This window comes from Plecotus auritus, assembly GCF_963455305.1.
Source record: "Plecotus auritus genome assembly, chromosome: 1".
Lineage (NCBI taxonomy): Eukaryota > Metazoa > Chordata > Mammalia > Chiroptera > Vespertilionidae > Plecotus > Plecotus auritus.
The window spans coordinates 176,381,697-176,407,680 of record NC_137770.1 but is presented as its reverse complement, the minus strand read 5'-3'; the positions used below and the strand labels follow the sequence as shown (position 1 = coordinate 176,407,680).

At 40.1% G+C, this 25,984-nt stretch overlaps 1 protein-coding gene across 2 annotated transcripts in view; it reads right to left on the bottom strand.

Annotated features, from left to right (window-relative positions):
* Positions 1-17,629: 17,629 nt before the first annotated feature.
* The window catches only part of PPP3CA (protein phosphatase 3 catalytic subunit alpha), a 334,519-nt gene continuing 326,164 nt past the window's right edge, over positions 17,630-25,984 (bottom strand). Inside the window, exons 14-15 of one of the 2 annotated variants that reach the window (XM_080684963.1) lie at positions 23,407-23,436; positions 17,630-20,294 (exon numbers count right to left, since the gene is read on the bottom strand). In XM_080684963.1, the coding sequence (XP_080541089.1) occupies positions 20,098-20,294; positions 23,407-23,436 (227 nt within the window). In that variant the 3' untranslated portion in view covers positions 17,630-20,097. The remainder of the gene's footprint in view (positions 20,295-23,406; positions 23,437-25,984) is intronic. The other variant, XM_080684964.1, reaches the window with a different exon arrangement.

Below are 25,984 nucleotides of genomic sequence, written 5' to 3'. Positions count from 1 at the left end.
CGGCCGGGGGGACCTTACTTCCCTCGGCTACCTGCCACTGCCACTGCCGGTGGCCCCACCCCCTGGTCTAACTCCCGGTTGAACTCTGGTCAAACTCCTGGTCCAGGGGACAATTTGCATATTAGGCTTTTATTATATAGGATTATTATTATTATTATGTAGTTATTTAAACAGTCCATGATCTTATAAAAACATTAAAATAATAAAAAAATAAACTTGTGTATTTGCTCATCTAGTTACTATTATGTGACAATTCTTAACAGGCTTCCCATATGCCTGAACATCTTGTGAGCAAAGGCATGAAAGCTTTTGTTTCAGCCTATCTTTCCAAGGATGTTTATATAATGAACAGCCTTCCATGAGATTAAAATAGTGTCCCCCGGGACAGAGGGCTTGAGTTTTTGCTGTCTTTTATACTAAAGATAATATCTTCCTCCTGGGCATAGTTTGGACAGATTTTCTTGCAGCCTATTACAAAAGAGAAAACTTGTATTTTACTAAATTCAGGGTTTCTTAGTTGTGACCCAAGGACCATGTGCATCATATATCTAGGTTCACCACGTGGGACCTGGGTGTCTTGGAGACCTGGCATGAACATGAAGCTCAGGCTTCTTGATGCATTATGAGTAATAAAGTTCTTTGTCTCTGACCCAGGAGTCTTGTATCTTCTGTCAGCACCCATGAAATTGTAGAAGGCTAACTTATTAACTTGCAAAAAGGGTGAAATCTCAGATCCTTAACAATTCTTTATAATTACTATTTCTGGGGTTCTTCATTTCTTTATGCAGAAATTTTCACCTGGTATTATTTTCCTCCTACCTAGAGGAATTCCTTTAACATTTTTGGGATTGTGGGACTGTATATAATGAATTCCTTCAGCGTTGTTTGTTTAAAAAGTATTTAGTCTGTCTTCATTTATGAAAGATACTAGAGGCACTGGGGGTAGGGGGTCTTCTCAGCCCAGCCTGTGCCCTCTTGCAGTCTGGAGCCCTCACTCCTTACAGCCCGCCTGTTTGCTCTGCTCCTTACCGCTTCTCTTGCTGCTTCTTAGCACAGCGGCGGAGGTGGGAGAGGAGCAGCACTCCCCCTGTGGGAGCGCACTGATCACCAGGGGGCAACTCCTGACTTGAACATCTGCCCCCTGTTGGTCAGTGCAGGTCATAGCAATCGGTTGTTCTGCGATTAGGTTGATTTGCATATTAGGCTTTCATTATATAGGATATTTACAGAGTATAGAATTCTAGGAAACAGTTTTCTTCTTTTAAGTTTTAGTAATTTTAACACATTCTTCCACTATCTACTAGGCTGTATTGTTTCCTATGACACAGTTGCTATTGTTATCTTGCTATGCATAATATCTTTTTTCTTCTGGCTGCTCTTAGGATTTTTTCTTTATCATTGGTTATGAGCAATTGGGTTATGATGTGTCTTGGTATAGTTTTCTTTATAATTTTGGTGCTTGAAATTAAGCTTCTCGCATATATAATTTTATAATTTGATCAAATTTGGAATTTTTGGACCATTACTCTTCAAATATTTTTACTGTCCTTTTCTTTGCGATTACATATATATTGAGCCTCTTGAGTTATCCCATAGTTGACAGATTCTCTTTTCATGTTTTAAAAATTATTTTACTTGGGGTAATTTCTATTATGATTTCGATGTCATTATTTTTTCCTTCTGTCCTGTGTAATCTGCCATTAATCACACTCAGCATGTAACTGTAAAACGCTTGGCCTCTTTGACTCCATCTTATTCAACCTGCTTTGTTCCCAGGGCCGTCAGGGTCATAGTTCCTGCTTAGTCTTGCATATGGACATGCTAATCATTGTGGATTGCATTTTATAAAAACAGCTCCTAATAGGAAAGTGACTCTCCTGAGGAGGTACGAGAAGTATGTACAAAAATAATGATTGTTTATCAAAGATTTGCAGGAACCTGGTGACCAGACTCACATCAACCAGAGTTAACGGATAGACAAAGAACAAAGAAGTTTCACAATCTTCCTTGGACCCCGGCTGGCGCCCAGAGCCTGCAGTCGCCAATTACCTCTTGCCCCTCCTGCTTCCCCCTTCCCTTGACATAGAAGAATCCTGAAGTCTGTACTTTCTTAAGATGGTTCTTTAGGACCCTAGTCCACCATCTTCTTGGCTTGCTGGCTTTCCAAATAAAGTAGTTTTCCTTGCCCTAACACTTTGTCACTCAACTTATTGGCTGTCATATGGTGAGTGGTATAAACTTAGACTTAGTAAAAAGGATATTTTTTCCATCTTACACATACATTGCTTTTTCTATTTCTAGAAGTTTGATTTTAGTTTTTTTGCATCTTTTATGTCTCAACTTAACTTTTGAACATCTAGAACCAGGACCAGGGCTTGGGTGAGGCGTGATATGTGTGTCTTAGGGCACAAAATTTAAGAATACACTTACACAAGGATATGCAAATACTGGCCTTCCTCCATTTGGAATACAGTTCTAATAATGTTTTTAAGTATATTTTTTATTGATTTCAGAGAGGAAAGGAGAAGGAGAGAGATATAGAAACATCAAAGATGAGAGAGAATCATCAATTGGCTGCCTTCTGCAGGCCCCAACCCGGGCATGTGCCCTGACTGGGAATTGAACTGTGACCTCCTGGTTCATAGGTTGACGCTCAACCATGGAGCCACACCAGCTGGGCCAGCTTACAATTTTTAATGGCCTTGTCTGCTAATTCTAATAACTGTGTCAGTTTGTTGTCTGTTTCAATTGATTGATTGATTTCCTCTTTATGGGTTATAAAAATTTTTTTAGGAGGTTATTATAACAAAATCTACTTATCTGTTTTAGGCAGTGATATTTCTTGATTTAACTTTCTTATTTATTTATCCTTTCTACCTCATGCATTTTTTATGTGGTATATATTGTGCAATGTTTGCTGACACTTAATTTTTTTGAGGGGGGGAACTCTGAAACTTATAGAAACATTGTAAAAAATAGATTCCAAAATTTTTAAGATTCTAACATTTTTTTGAAGTTACAAACATTATTGTGAGATATTTTAATCATACTAGTACTTATACAGAACATTATGTATCAAATATATGTGACGCTGGTCCCAGTGCAGAGGTTATCACCTTCACCTGCACCCCTTCCTTAAGACTTGCTACTGGCCAAAAAGTACCCACAGTAAAGTGGATAAAGCTAAATTCATTACTATTATTGAGGGAAAAACAGCACGAGACCGTGCGGGTGCTGAGTTAGAACACACTATTCAAATACAAGAATATTTTTATCTTAGATAAAATATTCCCTCTTGTTCCTTGGCAAGGACTATGTGATTAATCTGTTTGTTTCTATCTGTAGCTTCATGCCTATGTGTTTCCTTTATCCTAGTGTCAATTTTTCTCAAACAACATAAGGCTTTGGGATCAGAGGTCAAGGGAGCTAGGACAGAGAGAAAGGAAGCTATAAGGACCAAAATATTTTATTTGGATGTTGCCAACCAAGTACTCCAGTTGGAAATGACTAATGGAGAGAAATGACTTGGGGGTTGGATCTCATCCATAGACCAATTTTATAAGATAAATTAAGCAGATTTACATTCTACTATTTTTTTTTCTCTCTTGGAGACCGGAATCCTGATGCTTTTGTTCAGCATCAGGTAAACAGCCTTGGACAGTCTCTTGGAGTTGGAGTTGATGTCTTGGGCCTCTTTCACATCTCCTCAGCCCTGCACTTCTGTCTCAGTGCAGCTGCAGGCGACATTTCCTTTGGCTCATAGATTCACCTTAGTGTCAGTCTCCAAGCAAACAGATGTCTTTCTGCATTTTGTCCTGTGTCCTTCTGAGACAAAGCTGGAACTCCTGTGATCTGCTCTCAAAAACACAGCGCAAGCATCTGAGAGAGTTCATGCTTCTTCCCCGCGCCCCTCCCCCCAACCCCCCGCCCGGAGCAGCCCTACAACACTGGGAACAGAGGATAAATAGACCCATCTCACAACTTTCAAGAGGGCAGTTCTTGGAGGCATTCTGCACTTTCACCCCAGGTCACTGTGGGATCAAGACAGTCTGGTCCACATTAGCAATCTTTCAGTCTCACCCTCTCTGTTCCCTCAGTCCTTCCTCCTGGGATAAACTTCTAGCATCCTAAGCTTTGTCTTCCACTCTACTTTTGGGAAATCCAAACTAAAAATCCCTTCACTTCTTTGATATATCTCATGCCTAAGGGCAACTGAATTTAATTCTACTTGTCTACCAAATGCCCGCAAGAGCAAGGACAATGCATATTTTATCCAACGTTTTATTCCCTGGGCTCAACATCATAACTTGAGCAAAGAAATTCCTGGATAAAATAATACATTAGTTAAAATGAGACCAAAGAAAATTCATTTTTTATTCACAATTTTAAAAAATAATGATATAAATGATCCCTCTTGGGATTGCATAAATACCACTCAAGAATACTTTATTCATCATGCTTAGTTTTATAACAACTATCCACAAGGCTACAAAATCTCAATAGCCAGAGGAATTTGTCAAATTATAATGGTGAATGCATTCAAATCTAATAGTTACCTTGCAATCAGAGTCTTTCAAGAAATTTAGTAAGATCACAGTCCCGTGTTTGCACAGAAATAGCACAGTTTCCCATGGCTTAGGTAAAGTCCTCTTATTCTGTACCCCTTAATGGCTTGTTCTGTTAGAGTACCAAACATTACATGCATCACACCTGTTATTATTCACATGGTTTTCTGCCTTCCCTGCTAAACTGTATGCACTTGGAGGGAGGTGGGAGCCCCCTTTTATCTTCTTCACCTCCTGGCCAACCAGGCCTAGCTGCAGTCCTGGAACTATGTGATCTCAGTAGCCATTGAGTAAATGAATAAAAGCATCTTTTTCTCACTTTGACATTCTTTTTGCTCTGCTCCCAATTAAGGACAGGATAATATTGGGTGGGGGGTGGAGGAGATGGGAGAAGAGAAAAGAGAGGAGGGAGGGTATGGAAGGGAAATGAGGGTAGAGGAGAGAAAAAGGGAGGAGGAGAGTGGAAGGGAGAGGAGGGGAAAAAAAGATAGTCAAGGAAAGACCAGGGAAAAATTGTCTCTCATTAAGCAGCTTTTTGCAATCACTGCTGAATATGAGAGTGGAATAGGGAGATTTTCTAAGCTAGGGAATTGTTCTCCAAAATGAACAAAACAGTGTTTGTAAAGGTAGGTGGACTGTTTTTATAACGACGTCTTAATAAACCCTTACCTGCCTTCTTACTTTTCCTACTGCCTGAATATTTAGCAAGTACAGTTGGTATGTTTACCTAGACATCTTGCTTATATTTATAAATATATCTATAGAGATGTAGTTTGTTCTGTCCCCTTTTTATACCAGAAGAATGTAAAATAGCCTGGTCGGTGTGGCTCAGTTGGTTGGTTGTCATCCCATGCACTGAAAAGTTGCTGGTTCCATTCTGGTCAGGACACATGCCTGGGGTTGAGGGCTCAATCCCCAGTAGCGGGCATGCAGGAGGCAGATGGTAGATATTCTGCTCTCACATTAATGTCTCTCTCTCTCTCTCTCTCTCTCTCTCTCTCTTTCAAAATACATTAAAAATAAGAATGTAAAGCAGTGCATTTCTACTTTGGTCCAGAGAAGATAATTTTGCTAAGCTAATTAGTTAGCTGGTTCTAGAGAAAAGAGAGAGGAGGGCGATTCCCAAACCTAACATGGAAGTAACTATGAGCTAGTTAATGTCTAGAGCATATCCTTTTCCAAGTCTAAACTAGTTTCTTCCTAAACTCTGAGGAAGGGGTAAGAGAAGATGGTGGAACACTTTGAGAGCGATGACCAAAATGTTGTGTTCTGTCGGATGGAATTGCGAAACCATTGGCATTTTTGAAGTGGCAGCCAGGACAACTGCTCCAATTTAACTGTGTTTGAAAATGGCAATGACTTGTTTTGCAAGTTTCAGTTTAAACATCATTTATCTAAGAAAAGAAACCACGGCTTCTGACTGTAAATTTTTGGTAGGAATTTCCTAAGAATTCACTACTCCTTTAATTTCAATTTCCAAGGAAGTATTCTACTTCACTGTAAGACATTTGTTTATTCTAGTTTCTCCCTCAGGCAGTGAGATTAGAAAGCAAAGCCTTAGACCTGGAGTCCCATTTCCATGACTGCTCAGAGCATCTTCAGACAACTGCAGTACCAAACGTTTCTCATAACTAGAAAGAGGCCTGGCCATAGTTGGTCATGTGAGCAATTCTGCCTCTAAGTTATTTGCATTTTTAATTATACCCAATCTTGTTAGCCAAAAATGTTGTGCCACTTAATGAGAAATGTGGTTATGAACATAAAAATATTATAAAGAACCAACAAGTGGATGACAAAAGAACATTATATTGTGTTAGCTTAAGGCTGCAAACAGGTGACATATAGAAATTATATTTTTGGAGTGTGCTTGATGAACTGCAAGCAACCTAAGGAAGTCTGCACCAACAGAGAACCTAGAGGCAAATAAAAATGTTAGATTTGGGGGAAGCATCTAGGATCAAAAGCAAGTAACCCACTGCCCACTGTTTCCTGGTGACTTCCTAAGTGCAGTAGGATGATGATGATGATGATGATTATTATTATTATTATTATTATTATTTTCTATTCCTTCTTTCAGGAACCAACAAGGTTGAGGAAATTGCTTTAATCACTGTGGTTGTAAAACAAATCATAGATGACAAGTTAGACTTATGTGCTAAATTAAACACAGTAACATTTAACGGTGTTTTTTTGTTTTAGCTACTCTATCTATTGACCTTAGTAGCTTAATTTACACACTATATTTACTCCCTGAAAAAAGGCTTGGAAATAGGTCAAAAACATGTCTTATGATATTAATTAACCATTTTTCTAAACAGTTTTCCTAAAGCATTAGCTCTTCTTTAGCATAGGGTCTGAGTGAATTAAAAACGGTGATGTTTCTTACGAAAAAAAGACTATTGAAAAAGAAATTAAAACTGGGGTGGGGGGGTGAGTTTCAGCACAGATGGCCTGGTTTGAGATGGGAAAAGAGGTCAGGTGTAATATAGTACTCTGTTTCATTTCTAAAATGAAAAATGCCTTCATAGTGGCAGCAAAAGTCTGGTGTTCTGATTCAGCCAGCGAGGTCAGGTCAAAACTTTATCTTTTAAAGAAATAGATCATGTAATTGGTTGCTTGAAAGTAATTGAAAGTTGGCACAATTGGAAAACCATTTCCCCTGAAGACTTACTCCTCTTAAATTGAGCAAATGTCAGAACCAGACATTAAAAGCTAATGTTTGTCTTCTGATTCTCAAAGACTTTATTGTGTGTGCTTCCTGTGGACTTGTGTACATGAACTTTCCTGGGCTTGTGTAAACAGTTCATTCCAGGCTGCCTCTAACCACTGATCCCTTAAATGAAAGCAGCATTTCAGGACTCCCAACAGAGTCTCTTTCAGACCCAGTGAACTTTTTTTTTTTTTTTTTACACAATTAGCGTTCTTTGTTTATTAGTATTTGACTTTTGTTAATTTTTTAATATTTGAATTTATTCACAGCAAAATTAGCTTTTGTTTTGACATACAGCGCTGAGTTTTAATGCTGTATAGATTCACAGAAGTACTGCCACACTCAGGTCAAAGGACAGTTCCATCACATCAAAAGATTCCCTCATCCTGACCGACCCTCATCCCAATCCCAAGCCCCGAGAATCATTGACCTGTCTGTAACCTGTCAGACTGGTGTTGCCTTTTCCCGAATGTCGCCCACATGCCTTCCTACAGCATGTAATCACTGGAGACTGGCTTCTGCTGGGAGGCAGTTCTCCATTATATTTCTACAAGTCTTGTGACAGCTGTGTTCCAGGCTATCTTTTCGAGATTCTTTGCTATGGTCGTTTCAAGGCTGCTTGCTAAGATAGAAGTAGCAGCCACCTCGGAGGCCGAGGGCAGATTTATTTTCTGAGCAGGATCATACAGATGAGGTCTCCTTGTGAGGCAAAGGTTGGGCAGGATTGCTTGGCACCCCTTGATAAGACTGGGAGTTTTCTAAGGTGGAATCCTTCAGCTGAGACACACTGCACTGTATTTCCTTACCTGGATCCAACTCGGCATTGTGCCGCTGGGTTGGGGGCTAGAAGAACTGATTCCAATACAAAGCTCATGCTGGTTGCTGCGCTGTGAGTAATAAAGTCCTTTCTCTCTGACCCGGGAGCGTCCTGTCTTCTGTCAGCATCTTCAAGCTTGTGGCAGGTTCAGTTGTCAGCTTGCAAACAGGGTCTGAATCTGGAGACCTTTCACGATGCTTGCAGCTTTCTCCATTTAGCATAATGCATTTTGATTCATTATGCTAGTGTGTGTGATCATCAGTGTACTGGTTTCTAGGGCCTCCCAACAGGGTACCCACAACTGGGTGGCTTAAAATGAAAGAAAATGATTGGTTCACAGCTCTAGCGCTAGAAGCATGAAATCAAGCCGGCCAGGGCCACAGGCCCTCTGAAACCTCCAGGGGAATCTTTCCCAGCTTCTCTGGTGGCTTGCCAGCAACCATTAGAGATCCTTGGCTTTTAGCTGCATAACCTCAATCTCTGCCTTTGCCATCCTATGGGGTTTGTCCTGTGTGCCTTTGTCTTCACATGCTGCCCTTTTATACGGATCTCAGCCGTATTGAATCAAGGTTCCACCTACTCGACTATGACCCTATGTCAATTAATTAAATGCCTTCATTTCCAAATAAGGTCTCATTCGTAGATACTGGGTATAAAAACATCAAAAGATCTTTCGTGTGATGAAGAGACAGAACAACTCATTTCAAATAGTTTGTTTCTTCTTTACTGATAAGCAGTGTTGCATTGGGTCAGAGGTGCCACAGTTACTGTTGCTGTGTTGTTGTTTTATCCATTTGTCTGAGGAAGGACAATAGGATGTCTCTAGTTTGGAGTAATTATGACTGATGTTGCCATACACATTTGTGTACAGATTTTTGTGTGAACGTAAGTATTCATTTCTCTGAGCTAAATACCTAGGAATGGGATTTCTGGGGCATGTGGTAACTTTATCTGAAACTGTTTGACTTGAGCAGTGTCTCGTGGTGGCTGCATCATTGTGGATTTCCAGCAGCAATGTATGAGAGTTCCAGTTGCTCTGAATCCTCACAAACATGTGATATCATCAAGTGCTCTTTTTATTTTATTTTTTTAAATTTTGCTCTGTGTATGCCTGTGTATGTGCCCATTTGAATAGCCATACAGTGTTATCTCACTACTACAGGCCTGGTACACGAGATTCGTGCACTCACGGAGGGCGTCTCTCAGCCTGGCCTATCGCAGTCTGGGAGCCCTCGGGGGATGTCCGACTGACAGCTTAGCGCTGCCACAAAGGCGGGAGAGGCTCCCGCCACCGCTGCTACGCTTGCCAGCCTCCAGCCATGAGCCCAGCTCAGGGCTTCTGGCTGAGCAGTGTTCCCCCTGTGGGAGGGCACTGACCACCAGGGCGCAGCTTCTGTGTTGAGCATCGCCCCCTGGTGGTCAGTGCGTGTCATAGCGACCCATTGTTCTGCCATTCAGTCAATTTGCATATTAGCCTTTTATTATATAGGATAGTTTTAATTTGTATTTTCATAATGACTAATGATGTTGAAAATCTTTTCATGTGCTTGTTTGCCATATATCTATCTCGTTTGATGTGCTTATTCAAGTTTTTTTGCTCATTTTTTATTTTGTCTGCTTGTTATTGTATTTGGAGAGAATTATATATCTATAATAATAAAAGCATAATATGCCAATTAGACCAGACATTTTCCAGAGGACCTTCTGAATGAAGCTGGGGCTGCGAGGAAAGGCCGGGTCCCAGGTGCCAGAGGGAAGCCAGTGCCGGCAGCCAGGGGAAGGAAGGCCTACTCTTGCATGAATTTCGTGCACTGGGCCTCTAGTATATACATATTCTGCGTATAAGTCATCTGGTAGATTATGATTTGAACACATTTTCTCCCAGACTATTGTTTGTCCTTTCAGTTTCTTAACAATGCTCTTTGCAAAGCAAAAACAGTGTAGTTTTTATGAAGTCTCACTTACCAATATTTCCTTATAGTTTGTGCTTTTGGTGCAACCTTCACCTGAGCCAAGGTTTCTGGGGTGTAGTGATCACTGACACCCCAGAACACTTTATTAAAACCTTATTGTTTATGCAGTTAAGAGTTTCCTTAATCAAACACACTCTATAAGTCTCCCATATTCTTCTATGCTTTCATCTAAAGATTTTAGACTTTGTGTTTTAGATTTGTGTTTATGATCCATTTTGAGTTAACTCTTGTATAGGTGTAAGGCTGAATTAATTTTTTCCTTTGCCAGTGTATCTTCAATTGTTCCAGCATTATTTGCTTAGAAAGTTATCCTTTCTCCACTGGATCATCTTTGCACATTTCTCAATGAACTATTTGTGTGGACCTATATCTGGACTCATTCTGTTCCATAAATTTATATATGTATACTTTCATCAATACCACACTATTTTGATTACAGTAGATGTAGAGTGAATTTTAAGTTGGGTACTGTGAGCCCTCCAAAATTTTGTCTTTGCCAAATCTGTTCTGACCATTCTCACTGTTTCAGCATAGATTTTAAAATGAATTGTCTACATCTACAAGAAAATCCTGCTATGTTTTAATTGGGATTTCATTCAATGTATAAATTCGCTTGAGAAGAACTGGCATCATAAGTATAGTCATGAGCCATATAAAGACTTTGCAGCCAATGGGGGACTGCATATACAACTGTTGTCCCATAACATTTTAATGGCGCTGAATTTCTTGTAAGAAATGGAAAGATATATGGTTGAGGAGGAATTATTTTCTCTCTGATGGGAGCAGTGCCTGTGGGGCTTGGCAATAGATTCCTTCTTACTCAGAGCACCTCAAATTTGAGTGCACAGGTTACATCACAGTCAGTCACTCACTGACCTGTTTCAGCACCGAGGAGTCTGTCTCCCTCGTGCTATGTATTCAGATCTCGCTTGATGGTCGTCAGGATACACTGCTGTAGATTCTTTGTTGAGGATCTGAGATCCTGTACAAGGACACGGGTCCCTGGAGATACCTTAACAAGAATTAAGTGCCACTGCCACTCTGGTAAAAGCTTTCCATGCTGGTGTGGAGCCAGCCTGTCCCTGTAGTTTGGAAATATTTTCAGGTTGTAATGATGTAAAGTACAGATAAGTTTTATTTCTCCCATCATTTCAACGCCAAAGAGGGCTCTTTGTGGCAGATAGAGTTAATGAAACCAAAAACAAATTTCAGAAGTCAAAATATTGACTCCTCAGTTCTAAATCCTTTTCATGTTAAACAGCCTCCTTAAAAAAAAAAAAAAAATGAATACCACTAAGTTTCTTTCTCTTGCTCTCTCTTTTTTTGTTAATCCTCACCCGAGGGAATTTTTCCGTTGATTTTAGATTGAGAGGGAGGGAGGGAGGGAGGGAGGGAGAGGTTGATATGAGAGAGGCATCAGTTGGTTGCCTCCCACACATGCCCCTGACCAGGGCCGGGGATTGAACCCACACCCAGCCACGTGCCATTGACGGAAATGGAACCTACCACCCTTTGGTAGGCAGCCCAACACTAACCACTGAGCACACAGGCCAGGGCCCACAGAGTTTCTTAATCTGGCCACTGCTTCACCATGCAATAGCCAAAATCCCATGGACACAACACGCCCCCATGTCCCTTTCTCTCCATCTTGTTTTCCTATTCCTACTAATGCTCAAGGCACCATCCACTCCCTCCTGACAGGTGACCTATGCCTGACCCAGTTTCTCCTCCATATTTCCCATCGGTCTAGCCCACATCCCTGTTCATGGAGCAGCAGTGACAGTTTCGATGTTCTAGTTCTGACCCCAGTATAGGAAGGGAGCAGGCGGAGGGCTGTGGGGCAGTGTTTATAAAGCCCACAGCAGTGGGCAGGGATGTCCTCAACCTTCATGTTCACTCCCCATTCACTCGCTGAGTCACCCAGAGCAACTTCCAGTCCTGAAAGCTATGTTCATGATAAGTGCCCTACGCAGGCGAACAATTTTTTATCTTTTGTACTGCATTTTTATTATACCTTTTCTCTGTTTAGATACACAAATACCATTGCATTACAGTTGCCCACAGTACTCAGCACAGTAACATACTGTGCAGGTTTATAGCCTAGGAGCAACAGGCTGTAGAGCCTAGGTGTGTGTCGGCTATACCATCTAGGTGTGTCCGTGCACTCTGTGATGTTCGCACAGGGGCTCCGTCACCTACCATTGCGTTTCCCAGTGCATAGCCCCCTCGTTGTGCTGCATGACTGCTACTGAGCCTTCCAGTTTAGGAGCTCAGTGTGTGTCCATTTATTTAGGTCTCTTCGGCTTTCTTTCATCAGCACCTTGCAGCTTTCTCATTTTTGCTTCCAGTTGTCATAGATATCTTAAATTACTTAAGAGAACAACATAGGTTTATTATTTGAACCCAGGTATTCAATGCTAACTCTTCAAAATTCACTTAGTAACTCTCCCTTGGCTGTTTCTACCAATCTTCAATGATCATGTCACAAACTTTGTCCAATCCTTATCAGGCTGCTACTGCATGGAAGCATCTACCTTAGCCAGAAAAAAAAGAAAAGAAAAGAAACCACATCTCATAAATATTATGCTTTTGCTTTGCCCTTTCTAGATGCACGATGACTCTCAGGTAGTGATGACTACGGTAGGCAAGAAATACAGCTTGGCTTTATTTATACGTCCTTTTGGTGGTATTTTCTAGTAGTCAGACAGCGTTATGTAAGAAAGTGACGCCAGCAGCTGGGGCAGTCCTTTGCAACCAGGAAGACGGAAGACGACAGAATAGAATGAGAAGAAGCCTGGAAGGAGCCGAGGTCCTTGATCATAATGTTGAGCCGCCAAACTGCTCCTGGGACCACATAGTCCCACGTGTCCTTGTCCAGTCACTGTACCAGTAAATGCGTTTATGGCTGGAGCAGTCAATCATGAATTTGGTTATGTGCAGCTGAGAGATCTTCTGATAGAAGTAACTTATTTGGCTCCACCCTCACCTGTCATGCCCCCTCTCTACCCTTCCCCCTCCCCCCAGGCTTTAGCCACAGTGGTCCCCATGTCACTGTTTTTCTGAATCTTCTCTTTGCTCTTACTGTTTCTCCCAGGCTGGAGTGCCTTCCCATTCCCCCTGCCCTGCCCACCTCCCATGAAGGTTCCAAACCAATGCCATTTCTTCTGGGAGGACTTTCTGACTAAACATACCTTCCCAACACACACACACACACACACACACACACACACACACCTTCATCTACAGCATCTTTATTGTAAGTACTGACATGACTGAGTTGCTGCTGAATACCACAACAAAGACTAAAGTTTATTGAGTGCTTATTTTGTGCCGGGCACCAAGAAAAATACTTTATTTGCTTTCGTGTTGTCCTTTTCACTCCCCATGAAAAGTTTACACATCAATCACTCTTATTGCCTTCCACTGACCAAGGATAAAGTGAAGTTTAAAGAGGCTTATGCAGTTTCTCAAGGTCACAGAGACAACCGGGAAGTGGCAGAGCTATAAAAACTCCAGCCCCGGTATGACTCCAGACTGAAACTCAGAGTACATCACACTGAAACTCAGAGTACATCACACTCAAGTGAGCATGTGTGGAACTGTTTTCTTTTCTTTTTTTTTTTTTTTAAAGATTTTTTAAAAAAAATATATTTTATTGATGTTTTACAGAGAGGAAGGGAGAGGGATAGAAAGCTAGAAACATCGATGAGAGAGAAACATCGATCAGCTGCTTGTGATTGGGGATCTAGCCAACAACCTGGGCATGTGCCCTGACTGGGAAGGGAAACAAGGACTTGTTGGTGCATGGGCTAACACTCAACCACTGAGCCACACCAGCCGAGCGAGTGTGTTTTCTAATAAAGGGCTTTTGGAGAAAGTGCTGTTGATATCATAGGAATGACTCTCTCATGGTAAAATTTCAGGTACATTATGAGATTTTTGAAGATAAACTCTGTTGAATCCACATGGACAAAGCATTTTTTGAGCAAAGTATGATGAGCTTGTGGTGATGGTGGGTGAAGTTGTTATAGTGAAGTGATATGAACAAAGCAATCTTTTCCTTGATACTTCACTGAGGAGTGTCAATATTTTACTGCCCTAATCTCCTTTTGCAGGTGAAGCCTTTTAAACTCAAAGGCTACCATCTCCTCCCTAACCTATTAGTGAATGTTAAGGCTTATATAAATAACCCCTATATTTTAATCTAAATTCATATACATCAGTGGTCGGCAAACCGCGGCTCGCGAGCCGCACGTGGCTCACAAGCCGCAGTTTGCCGACCACTGATATACATTAAACAACTGTAAACAAAAATTAAATTAGGTGTGACTGTATAGCAACAATGATAAGCAACAACATTTGTTCATGCTCATTATTCTGTTGAATTGGAAATAAAGGACTGAATTTTAAATACTATAGAAATCATAGGAATTTTGGTGGATGCTTATTAACACGTGGGCTCCTACTGACAGGTGGGCCTCAGAAGACACTTATGAGAGAAGTGGGAACCACTGAGCTGGGTGTTTCAGCTGCTCTTCACTAAGGGCTTGCCTTTGGACTCGGGGGCAAACCGTAGCATGAGAGCATGCCTTCTTCCATGAAACATCATGCCAGGCACTGCTCCATGCTGGTAAAGCAAAGATAAGCAGTGATTCTCACTGAAGTGCCAAAGAAAATAAACACAGTGAATTAAGTGCTAAAATAGGACGTTATACACTTAGAGAGGAGGAAGCACCTTGTTCAAGTATTCAAGGCAAAATTGACATCGCAAGGAGAGGTCATTCCACAAAGAAGGCATGTAAATAAAGACCCAGAGGGTTAAGGAAACCTGTTGTTTGCTGAGCATTGTTCCATGTCTGGCCTGGCTGAAGTTCAGGGTCAAGTGGAGGCAGGTGAGGTTGGCGGAGTCAGATGTGAATGGCCTTACATGCCACCTTATAGAGGTTGGACTTAGTCCCATAGACAATGTGGAGCTATTGGGAAGAAAACTAGGTATCTCCAGCATTTGGAATAAAACGATTTCGAAGTATACTTTGACAAGAATGGCATAGCATTCGAGTTTAAGTCAACTTTGTTCTTAGCTAACAATCTGTGTTCATCAGTTTCGAGCTGTATCTAATGGAGACTCAGCTGATAATAGGAAGTGCAATGTGAAAAAACAAAAGAAAAAAACAAAAGGGCTGCTTTGGTTGGTGCAGGAAGCTCAGCCCTTTCTGTAAACTGTTCTAGAGAACAGTTTGCAAATCGAAGTTCTATGTTCCCCAAAGTCTGAATAACTGAAGGATCACATCGATATGATCTTTGAAGGCAGCCCTTCCACTGCCCGGTACAGCTCCTTCCTGCAGCCTCCCACAGGCCGTGCTGTCACCTGAGTCCACAGTGGGAGGTATTTACACTCCACTGCTGTTCAACAGGCTCCTTCGCTAGCAGCTTCCACGTTATGGTAAGTAGGCATCCTTCTGATTTAAGCAAGATGGTCTGGAATAACCAAATCAGTGTGATAGCTATCGCGTCTCCTGTTCACCTTTTCGGTTTTCGCAGTCTTCCCTTAGGGCAGGCCCTCCCGTCTGCTGCGTTTCCATTCTCCCACAGGCGTACAAACGTGCCTGTGCTGCCTCTAGAAAATGTGATCACCAGAACGAGGCACATTTCTTTGGCTACTTTTTTATTTTATTTTATTTTATTTTATTTTCTTTGGCTACTTCTTGCCTCCCATTACAATGGATGCATTTTTTTAATAAATGAATTTATCATGAAAGGGCCTTGTCAGGGGCTTTTTCTGGTGAGTATTGCCTTAAAATACAGACGAAAGAAACACCTATGAAACAGAGTAAAAATGGGCTTAAAAAGCAGCTCAGTGTTAAGCCAGACACTGACTCATGGTTTGATGGAGCACTGACATTTTACATCATAATGATGGAATGCTGACATTTTACATCATAATGAAAACTGATATGCTGTCAAGATTGCCAGTCTTCCCTCTCCTCGCCGCCACCCCCACTCCCACCCCCCTCCCCGTGGAAAAATGAGAACCTTGGACAGTGAGAGGAACATAGCTAGGATCCATGTTTGTGGAGTGAATGAAGTGGAAAGCCACACGCCAAGGGGATAAGGAAATGTCTTTAGTTTGAGGACCTCAGATGTATCTACTGACTCAAGGAGCTTCCAGTCTTAGGAAATGTAGGCCCCCAGGCTGGACAAGCAGAGAAGTCCCTGCTTCTTAAATGAGTTTGACAGGAGGGATGCAGTGAGTGGGAGACATAAAGTAGTCAAGGAAACGTGTGAGACATTTAAGTAAGGCCATTCCTACCGGCCCTCCTATGGGGGCCTTGGTTTGGGGCAGTAAAATGGATGTGTGCTAACATTTATTACTTCCCATGGATGTGGTGGGGTGGGAGGGAAAGACACACTTTAGGACCAGATCATGCTGAAGCCTTGGCTTCATCATAACCCTTTCTGGGCTGACACCTCAAGGTGCTCCCTCTTTGACACGCTGCCCCAGGGCATGCTGGTCCTGCTGTCCAGGCAGACATGCTCTTTCCCCCTCCACTCTGCTCCCCCTGTCACTGTCATTCAAAAAACATTTCCTTCAAAAAACATTTTAAGCCTGGCTGGAGTGATTCAGTGGTTGAGCATTGACCTGTGAACCAGGAGGTCATGTTTTAATTCCTGGTCAGGGCACATGCTCTGGTTGTGGGTTGCTGGCTGAATCCCCAGTAGGAGGTATGCAGGAGACAGCCGATCAATGGTTCTCTTTCATCATGGATGTTTCTATCTGTCTCTCCCTCTCCCTTCCTCTATGAAATAAAAAATATATTTAAAGAAAACATTTTAAAATGACATAAGCAGAGAAGCCTATTTAATAAAAGGCTAATATATAAATCGACCAAACAGCAGAACGACTGGTCGCTATGATGTGCACTGTCCACCAGGGGGCAGACACTCACGCAGGAGCTGCCCCCTGGTGCTCAATGCACTCCCACAGGGGGAGCACCGCTCAGCCAGAAGCCGGCCTCATTCTGGCGAGCGCAGCAGTTGTGGTGGGAGCCTCTCCCCCTCTGCAGCAGTTGAACATCCCCTGAGGGCTCCCAGACTGCGAAAGGGTGCAGGCTGGGCTGAGGGACCCCCCTCGAGTGCACAAATTTTGTGCCCCGGGCTCCTAGTATTTTAAAGAAGAAAAATTGCTAACCTAGGGTCAGTGAAATCTAGCTCTTACTCTTTGAAAAGCTAGGAAAAAATCAGCACTGAGATTGAGTCCCTTGAGAGGTGAGTCACCTTGGGGGAGGGTGTAAGAGGGAGGCACGGGAGGTTGTTTCTTGAGTGTGTGTATGTGTGTGTGGGTGTGTGAGTATAGTAAAAGATTCACTGGCATAAACAATTCAAGAATTCAACAATGTCTCCCAAAGTGAGATAGATCTAATAACCAATGACATGGCAGTGTTATCCCTTTTGGAAAAATTACTTCATTTCTATATTGATTTCTTTGAAAGAATTATTAAAAAATATACAGAATTACTTTCTTAACTACTGACCAGAAAGACCAAGCAATACTCACATCAACTGATTATTTTAATGACAAATGTTTATTTCTATGCCATAGTTGCCTCAGCACAATTTGTAAAAGAAAGGAATCCAAAAAAAAAAAAAGATTTTTTGTTTTGTCAGGATATTTTCTCTGCAGATATAAGAAAGAAAACAAACACCTTGGTACCAGAATTACCATTCCTTTCACATCATTCTAATAAATTGCATCTAAATATTTTCCTTGGATGTCATTTTTTTTTTTTTTAGGACAGAAAAATATCCACAGGGAGGGAAAAGTTTGGATTCATTAAAATAAATTTGAGATAGTCTTTGTCAGACAATATATCTATAACATCTTTGTTTTGGTACACTATATCACTAATTGTCTTATTCTTATTATTTAATATAATAGGCATACTTTATTACATAAAACAAAGTGCACTGAAAATGAACAATGTTAGAAACAAACTGAAATTTGGTGTATCTTAAATCTCCCGGTGATTAGATATTAGCTGAAGCGCTGGTATACAAATTTTCTACCAATACAAATGCAACTCTCTTCTGTGATGAAAATGCACTTATTAGCTTAGTTCTTTTTGCTTTAGCAGATAGGGCATCCAATACAACTGAAACAACCTGATAACAAATTGTTTTTGTTTTTCCAATAAAAAGGAATGATCTGGTTTCTTAACTGGCTCCTGCACTCAAGAGAGCCAGAAGAGGGCATTTACTCTTTAAATATAGCAATCTTGTCTGATTCGAGACAGAAATCCACCAAGTTTCTTACAGCGGAAGTAGGCACCACACCTTAGATCACGAGGCCCCCAGAGAAGCCTGGTAGAGCGATTCTGCGCTGTAGGGTGGTGGGCCCAGCACCTCGAAGACAGCGTGGTGGTTGTGCACAGAAATCCCTTCAGCAGACTCAGGGAAAGGATGAGAGTTCTTTAGGTTCATGCACGTTTTATTGAGTAGTAATATAAAATGCTTTTTCTTTTTCATTGTTACAAGTGCATGCTTTGATTGCCAACATTTCAGAAGTCAAATTACAAAGGCAAGGCTTTAGGCTGTAGTGAATTACTTGGGCACTTATACAATTGTTAAAAAATATGAATGGACTTTTGTTGTTGTTGTTTTCAGAATGAACCAGTTGTAACCCGTAACTGATATACAAAGGGAAAAAAGTGAAAAAAGTACATAGTTTGTGGCACATGACAGAACAGAACAAAATAACTAAATTGTTATGACATTAACAGTTACCATGCATTTAGAGTTTCACATGTAACTACAAACTTATTTAAATTTCACAAGGTTGCTAAACATGCTAACCATCTATATGTGCACTGACAAGCTTATGTTAAAAACTTTTAAGAATACTCTCCCCCTTTAGATTTTTCAAAGCTTTTTTGATTACAAAATTTCAAAGGCATTAAGCATTTTAGAGAATATAAAGTACGCCAGTATACATACATTTCCAGTATATGTCAGACCACTAAGCGCATTACAGTCCCATACAGGCCGATACAGCCATTTTTTTTTTCTTATAAAACATGCATAGGCAGATTTATTTTTACAGAATATAGATGCTTTATCACTGTACTTAATATGGTATCTTGTTCACTATACTTAAAAATGCACCACTCATAAATATTTAATTCAGCAAGCCACAACCAAGACTTGATTTATCAACAAAACCCCTAAATATAAACAGCAAAAAAAAAAGATAGATGTAATTATTCCAGTTCTTTAAAACTTAAAGAAAAGAAATGAAAAGAGATTCACTGCGAAATTAATAAGGTAAGTGTTATATTGAAAGAAGGGCATTCAAGCACACTAAAGAAACCTGAGGTAAGCATAATCTGTACAAAATTAAACTGTCCTTTTTGGCATTTTAACAAATTTGCGACATTCATTTTTTTTTCTTTTTCTGTTTTTTTTTTTTTTAAGACTGCCTAATTCATTTTATAGCCATTGTCTGACAAAAGTAGCAAAACATTATCAATAAATAGTCCTTAGTTTGTACATCATTTTGTTAAAAATGTTTGATGTCATCCATTTTTAGTGCTGCAACTGTAAACGTACAATAGAGTAAGAAATTAGACAAAGTTTTCGTGTCCAGTAACATAATGAAAGACCTTGCATTACCCTATCTAGGAGTCCCCAATGCGGGAGGAAAACAAGTTCATTCCCTAACATTGCAGTATATACTAGCATTAATTAGCTTTCTTTTTTTTAAATTTGCTTTTCCTATAAGCATTTTTAAAAGGTATACCAAAAGAGGTGTTTAATCACCACCCTCACCAAAATATAGTTTATTATCTATCTCTCCCTCTTTTCTAATGATAGTGTAAACTGGATCCAATTCCTGGCCCCCACAGCAAATAAGCTATCTTCAGAGGCAAGAACATACAACTGCCAATATGCAGCTATCCCCACCATGCCCTGCAGCTCGAAAAAGAAAGAAGAAAGAAAGAAAGAAAAAAAGAAAAGAAGAGAGTGAACAGGAAGTGGTCACTGAATATTGCTGCTATTACTGCCATTGCTGTCCGTGCCGTTAGTCTCTGAGGCGAGAGCCTTGTTGATGGAGTTAAGGTTGGCGTCGGAGGGCATGGCATCTCTGCGAGGTGGCATCCTCTCGTTAATTCGGTCTAAGCCCTTGGCCTCCTCGAAGCTAGTGATCTTATGTTGTGGTGAAAATCCTTTGATAGCTAAACAGAAAATCATTAAGAAAAAAAGAGAAATTGGGTTAGCCAGAAGACGACCCAGGGCACCCCGCTTGCATCAGGTGATGTCAGAGATTTCGCAGTGAGAGAGGGGAATCCTTTAGTAGAGAGCAGTGACGGGATCTGAGCACAGCACAAGGGACTCCTTACCGTCCCCACGGATGAACAAGTTTTGGAAAACAGCCAATGTCTCTTGCCAACCAAAACGTCCTCTCCACATTAGTGAGATGGAAGCACGTCTCTTTCTTCACGAAAGTTTACATGAACAAACCCCGAAGTGGACGTGGAAAGAGGAAAGTGCTAACAGGGCCAGGTTTCTAGAGCCAGCACGTATCAACGGGCCACATGAGTGGGGTTATTGCACCAAACGCCCTGGCTTGACCGGAACACTGCCCTGCTTTTACTATTCCATTCTGCTAGGAACAGCAAGCTCAATAGCATCACAGAGGTAGGTGCATCTAACATTCTGGTAAAGAGCTTAGAGCAGAAGCTAAACGATAAAAGGCATTAACTTGGGGCATTTCCATGCCATCTCAGAATCCCAGGAAGACTTCCTTGACAAACAACTCAATAATGGCATGGAAACAATAAAATGAAAAACTCCTGTGTCTGCACTCAGCTTTGGGAGCATGTGGAGTGGGCGCAGAGGCGAGAGGGACTCAGAAAAACCAAGCTCGCATCACTAAGTAGAAAACGCTCTCTGCCCTTCAGCAGTGAACAGGTCAAACTGATGTTCATCTGGTATCCATTCCTGCCTAAGTCCCAGAAAACTCTTGCTTGGTAGATCAATGTAGACATGAGCGATAGTTCAAGAATCACAGGGAGAAAGTGACTTTCACAACGTTTTAGCAAAAAAAAAAAAAAAAAAAAGAATAGGACTTGTTTTGGCCCCATTCAATGACAACATGAGTTTTCAAAGGGGGGCGGGCATTGATATCTGATTTTTTTTTTTTTTTTCAGAAAACCTTCGTGTGCTCCGGAGACAGATAAGGCATATCTGTTTTAGAAACTAAATGATTTCTTCAGTGGGTGCAACAACAAGTTAGCTGAAAGTCAAGTACATAAATGGGAAACCAATGACATCAGTTTGCTTTACTCCCTGTGAAGTGCAAGTCAGGTGCCGAAGGGCCAATCTCCAATGCCAAATTAAGCTGCGTCTCCATGGCTGATTAAGGACAATTTCATGGCACCTTTATCCTTCCCACCTTATTTGGGGAAAAAAAGGGAAAGTGGTTTCAAGCTGAAACTTTGCCAGCCACTCCCACAAATGTGCAGTGCCTTTGATTAGTATGGATGAGATTCTTAAAAGATACACACAGTTGCTTCTAAACTCATTAAGCGATGAGAAATAGCTTGCTCCCCCCCTCTGCATTTTAAAGGTTAGCATCATGGTGATTAGTCAACTATGAGAGGAAGAAGATGGGGAAATGGGGAAAGACCAAGGCCCAAAGCAAAGCTTCTTAATTCTTCTCTAATTTAGTAATAAATTGCAGAATAATAGAGCTGTCTAATGAGCACCCACCCTGAAAACTAACTCAATTATTTTGAGAGACAAAACAATGGCACAAAGTGGTACTCTATTCTTTTTCTAAACCACCAGGAATACCATTTCATCAGAATTAATAAATATCAAAAGTTCATCATCATGATTAATTTTATTAATTTCAGTGATAAAAGTGGAATCTCTGGGTTTAAAAGCCAATAAGATGGGAGCATAGAAATTCAAACTCTAGTTAGGACCATGCAATATGGTCAGAATGGGGCTCCGTGGCTAATCACCCCTGTCTAGCCTGGTATGGAAGAATGTGCTCTGCTGTAGTTGCTGGTCAGACAATGGGTATTAGCAATTTACATTGGTAGTGTACTTAACACAACACAGAGTCACAGAAACCACAGAAAACAGCCAAACTATCCACAAGAATGCACACTGCAGATTAGAATGTGCCAAGAGGAATAGAGAATTCCCACATAAATAGCAGTTTATTCACTGCTATTTAGGAAGCAGTTGTATTTTCTCTTATGTTGCTATCATTTCCCCTACTACATCCAAATCATGTACAAATTAAAGAGTGTAAAGTGGCACTTTTAAAACATCACATCAAAGGGCCAGATGCACACCATTTGGGGAAAAACAAAGAGTTATCTTTGCAAGAGCAAAATACAACTGAAGAATTTTGTTTTAAAGGGGAACTTCACATTATTCTTTTTACAATTTCCAAAGGGTAGGTAGGTATATTAAAAACTATGTTGATATGCAGTTCTCTCATAACTCTATACTTAAGAAGCACTTAATTCAGAACTAATTGCTAACGGATCAAGTCTACTGTCCTGAGCAGTGCCAGGAAACGGTTGGTGATAGACATGACTTGATTTCCCCTGCAGCACCTAGCAGAGGGCCTGGTGCAAAGCAGACACTCAATAAACGTTAATCAATTGAGTGAATACTCGACAGCTGCTGTGCTTGTTACCGGCCACCTCCACAGACACTTGCTGGTGCTAGCTGCACTACAAATTCCAGTAGGTTAAAATTTGGTAAGAGTAGCAGAACTGTTTATCTCATACACAGCTGTCTCTTGTTGGATTATTGTTTAGAGACATAAATTAATGTTGAACTACAACAAAGCACTATTCAAATGAACATTTTCTTTCCTTGCTAGAAATTTCTGAAGACTAGAATTCATAAAGCTATTTTTATTCTCTCCTTTTCAGTGCCGACTGAAAGTGATTTGAGGGAGGGACATGGTTCAGCTCAAAGAGTATTGTTTTGTGCGTTATTTGTCAAAACAGCTGCCATAACCCCCACCCCACATCGTTTAAGATATATAATCCTTTTGTTTTCTGTGATTATCCTAGGTTCGTTGTATACAAAGTCAAACATAGCTTTAAGGGAAAAAAACAAACAAACAAACCATAAAAGGACACTTTCCCCTTTAAAGCAAGAACATTTTGGTTAATACTGAGCCACAACTGTTAGCCCAACACCCACACACTCTGTACAAGCTACAGCAAAAATAAGAAATAAAAATAAAAAAATGAATACACCCAGCAGAGCCCTTATCTGTTGCAGGTACAACAGAAAGGGGACTGGCCAATTTACCTTCATCAGCCTCAATAGCCTCAACAGTAGCTGAAGAGAAGAAAGGGGGTGCAAAATGAATGAGAAAAATGAGCAGAGGATTTTTAAATCTAAGAACAAATCAGTGACGATCAAGGGAACTAAGAGAATTCATGTTCCTGTAAGTGCTGGATTCTGGCACAGACAACAAAACAGAAATGCTAAAAAGAAAGAAAGAAAAAAAACACACAACAAAATGATAAGTTTAATTTATAAGATGGATACACACTTCTGAGTGAACTGCTTTGGTTTTTGCTCACTAAATACATGACAAAGTGACCCTTTAGGAAAACACTCAGGAAAGTTTTCTTTTACTTAGATTGAATTGATAAGGGACTAGGGTCAATCTAAAATGAGCCTGTGACTCCATTCAATTTCAATAAAACCACTGCTGTGCTTGGTGATTTACAGTTTTAAAATACCAGGAAAAAAAGGCAGAATTTGAAGCAGTTGCCATAATGTCAATGGGGTAATTCATGCTATTTAATATTAAGTAGCCCATTTTCCTACTGCAATGGAAAAGGGGGATCAATTTAGAGAAAAAATAAAATCAATGTGTCTTGAGCTGAAAATGAATATGTTTCTATAAAGACCAACACCCAGCATGATTAGAATGGTGAGGGAAAAGAGAAAAGGAAGACCATGGTATAATTTGGACTTCTTTTACCAGGCACTCCAATTTAAAATCGTTTTTTCTTATCGTGGTATCATTTCTGGGAATGAAATTCTTTAAAAGTTACAATCAAGTGGTAACATGCCAATAGCAGCTATAATTCTATCAGCACGTTAAAGCAAAGGCAGCATATTTCAGAAGCAAAACTTTGAAGGCCCATTGCTTTACCAGTATTATAATAATGTGAGGGTATATATTCCCACTATACAGGTGTATGCATCTTTCGGTTACTAAGGATAGTTGATATTTCCTTAATTAAGTGCTAAAATGCAAAACTTCTCTACGTTTACTTCCAAAATGTTTCTATTAAAATTCTACCCTTTGACTTTAATGTGCACATTCCTTATAATTTAATTAGGGCAACTGCCAAATGTGCACTACAATTTACTTACGGGGCATTCTAAATTCCACCACGGAGAAGAAACAGTGAAGCTTTACGTAATTTCTCCTTTTAGACAATTGAAGGGCATCAGAAAATAGATTCTGAAATTGTATTAATGTATATGGTTTAAAATATATACTGAATTTTCAGATTCTCAGGACTAATAAGGTTCCAATGCTTATGTCCCCTGTGTGTATGTAAGTTCAACACAGAATGATACAAACAATGGTTTTAAAATAATGTGAACAGAAAAGGTAACTGAATAATCTAAGTTAAATACCAGTGAAAATCTGGAAATCAAACGAAGAATTGTAAGAACTTAAAATAACTTAAGTTTAAAAGTAAAGCAACATATGTGAAACCACACCAGCACCAACATATTAGAACTATGTACTGTTGTTAAGTGTATCCTTCTAGAGCAAATGTGACCATAGTTTCTGATAATACACTTGCAGTACCTTAAAATGTGCTTATCAAAAACTATGCAGATTTCAATGAGGTAGTTGTGCATTTTGAGTTTATAAGTCATCCATTGATATGAATGGTGTAGAAAGCATGTTTACTGTGATGGGAAGAATGCTGTGATTTAAAAAACAAGTTGCTAAAATAATTTTTAGGTGTAAAGGGGGAGTTTCCTTAAGTACTACATATTTTCCTGCTATCATTTAGTAATGTCCTCTTTTGTGGAAACTCAAAGATATTGATTTTGGAATAAATAACTATGAAAATAAAGAAAACGAGAGTGCTGCTGCTAGGGCGTGATTATTTAGCAGTACCTTATACCTGAAGTTGAACACTACTCTCCATGCAGAGAGGTGAGTAAATAATGTAACCATAGAACACCTGAATCTTCTAGTTTGAGGGACAGGGATAGGGAAAAAAACACACACACACAAAAAGTTTCAGGGAAAGATATAGAAAAATAAGCAAGAGGCTGAGATTGTTTTGAAAATGTTATAGTGTATTTTTGTTTTCCTTTTTTTCATGTTAAAGACTAATTTAACTGTAACATTTCCATTAATGATAATATTAGTTAAAATAGATGATAAAACAAAAGTAAAAGAGCGTATCTAGTAGGGTAGCCACTAGCCACGTGACTATGTAAATCAAATTAATAAAAATTAGATAAAATAAAGCACTTTCTCAGTTGTACGAGCTATATTTTAAGCGTGCAACAGCCATATGTTGCCAGTGACTTCTGTACAGATACAGACATTTCCATCATTATAGGAAGTGTTATTGGAAAACACTCATCCAGAAAGCTACACATTTTAATACAAAATCTCTGGGTCTTTTAAAGGAAATGTTTTTGTTCTTTTTCAGAAATAAACATGGTTATACTCAGTCTGTTTTAGGGGTATAAATAAAAGACATATATAACTCCCAATGTCTACTCAAACGGATAATGAAATTATCCTTTTTATATTCTTCCTACATTTTCCACTGAAATCTAAACTTTGGGATGTATATTTTACGTGTGCATGTGCGTGTGTATTTCATCCATC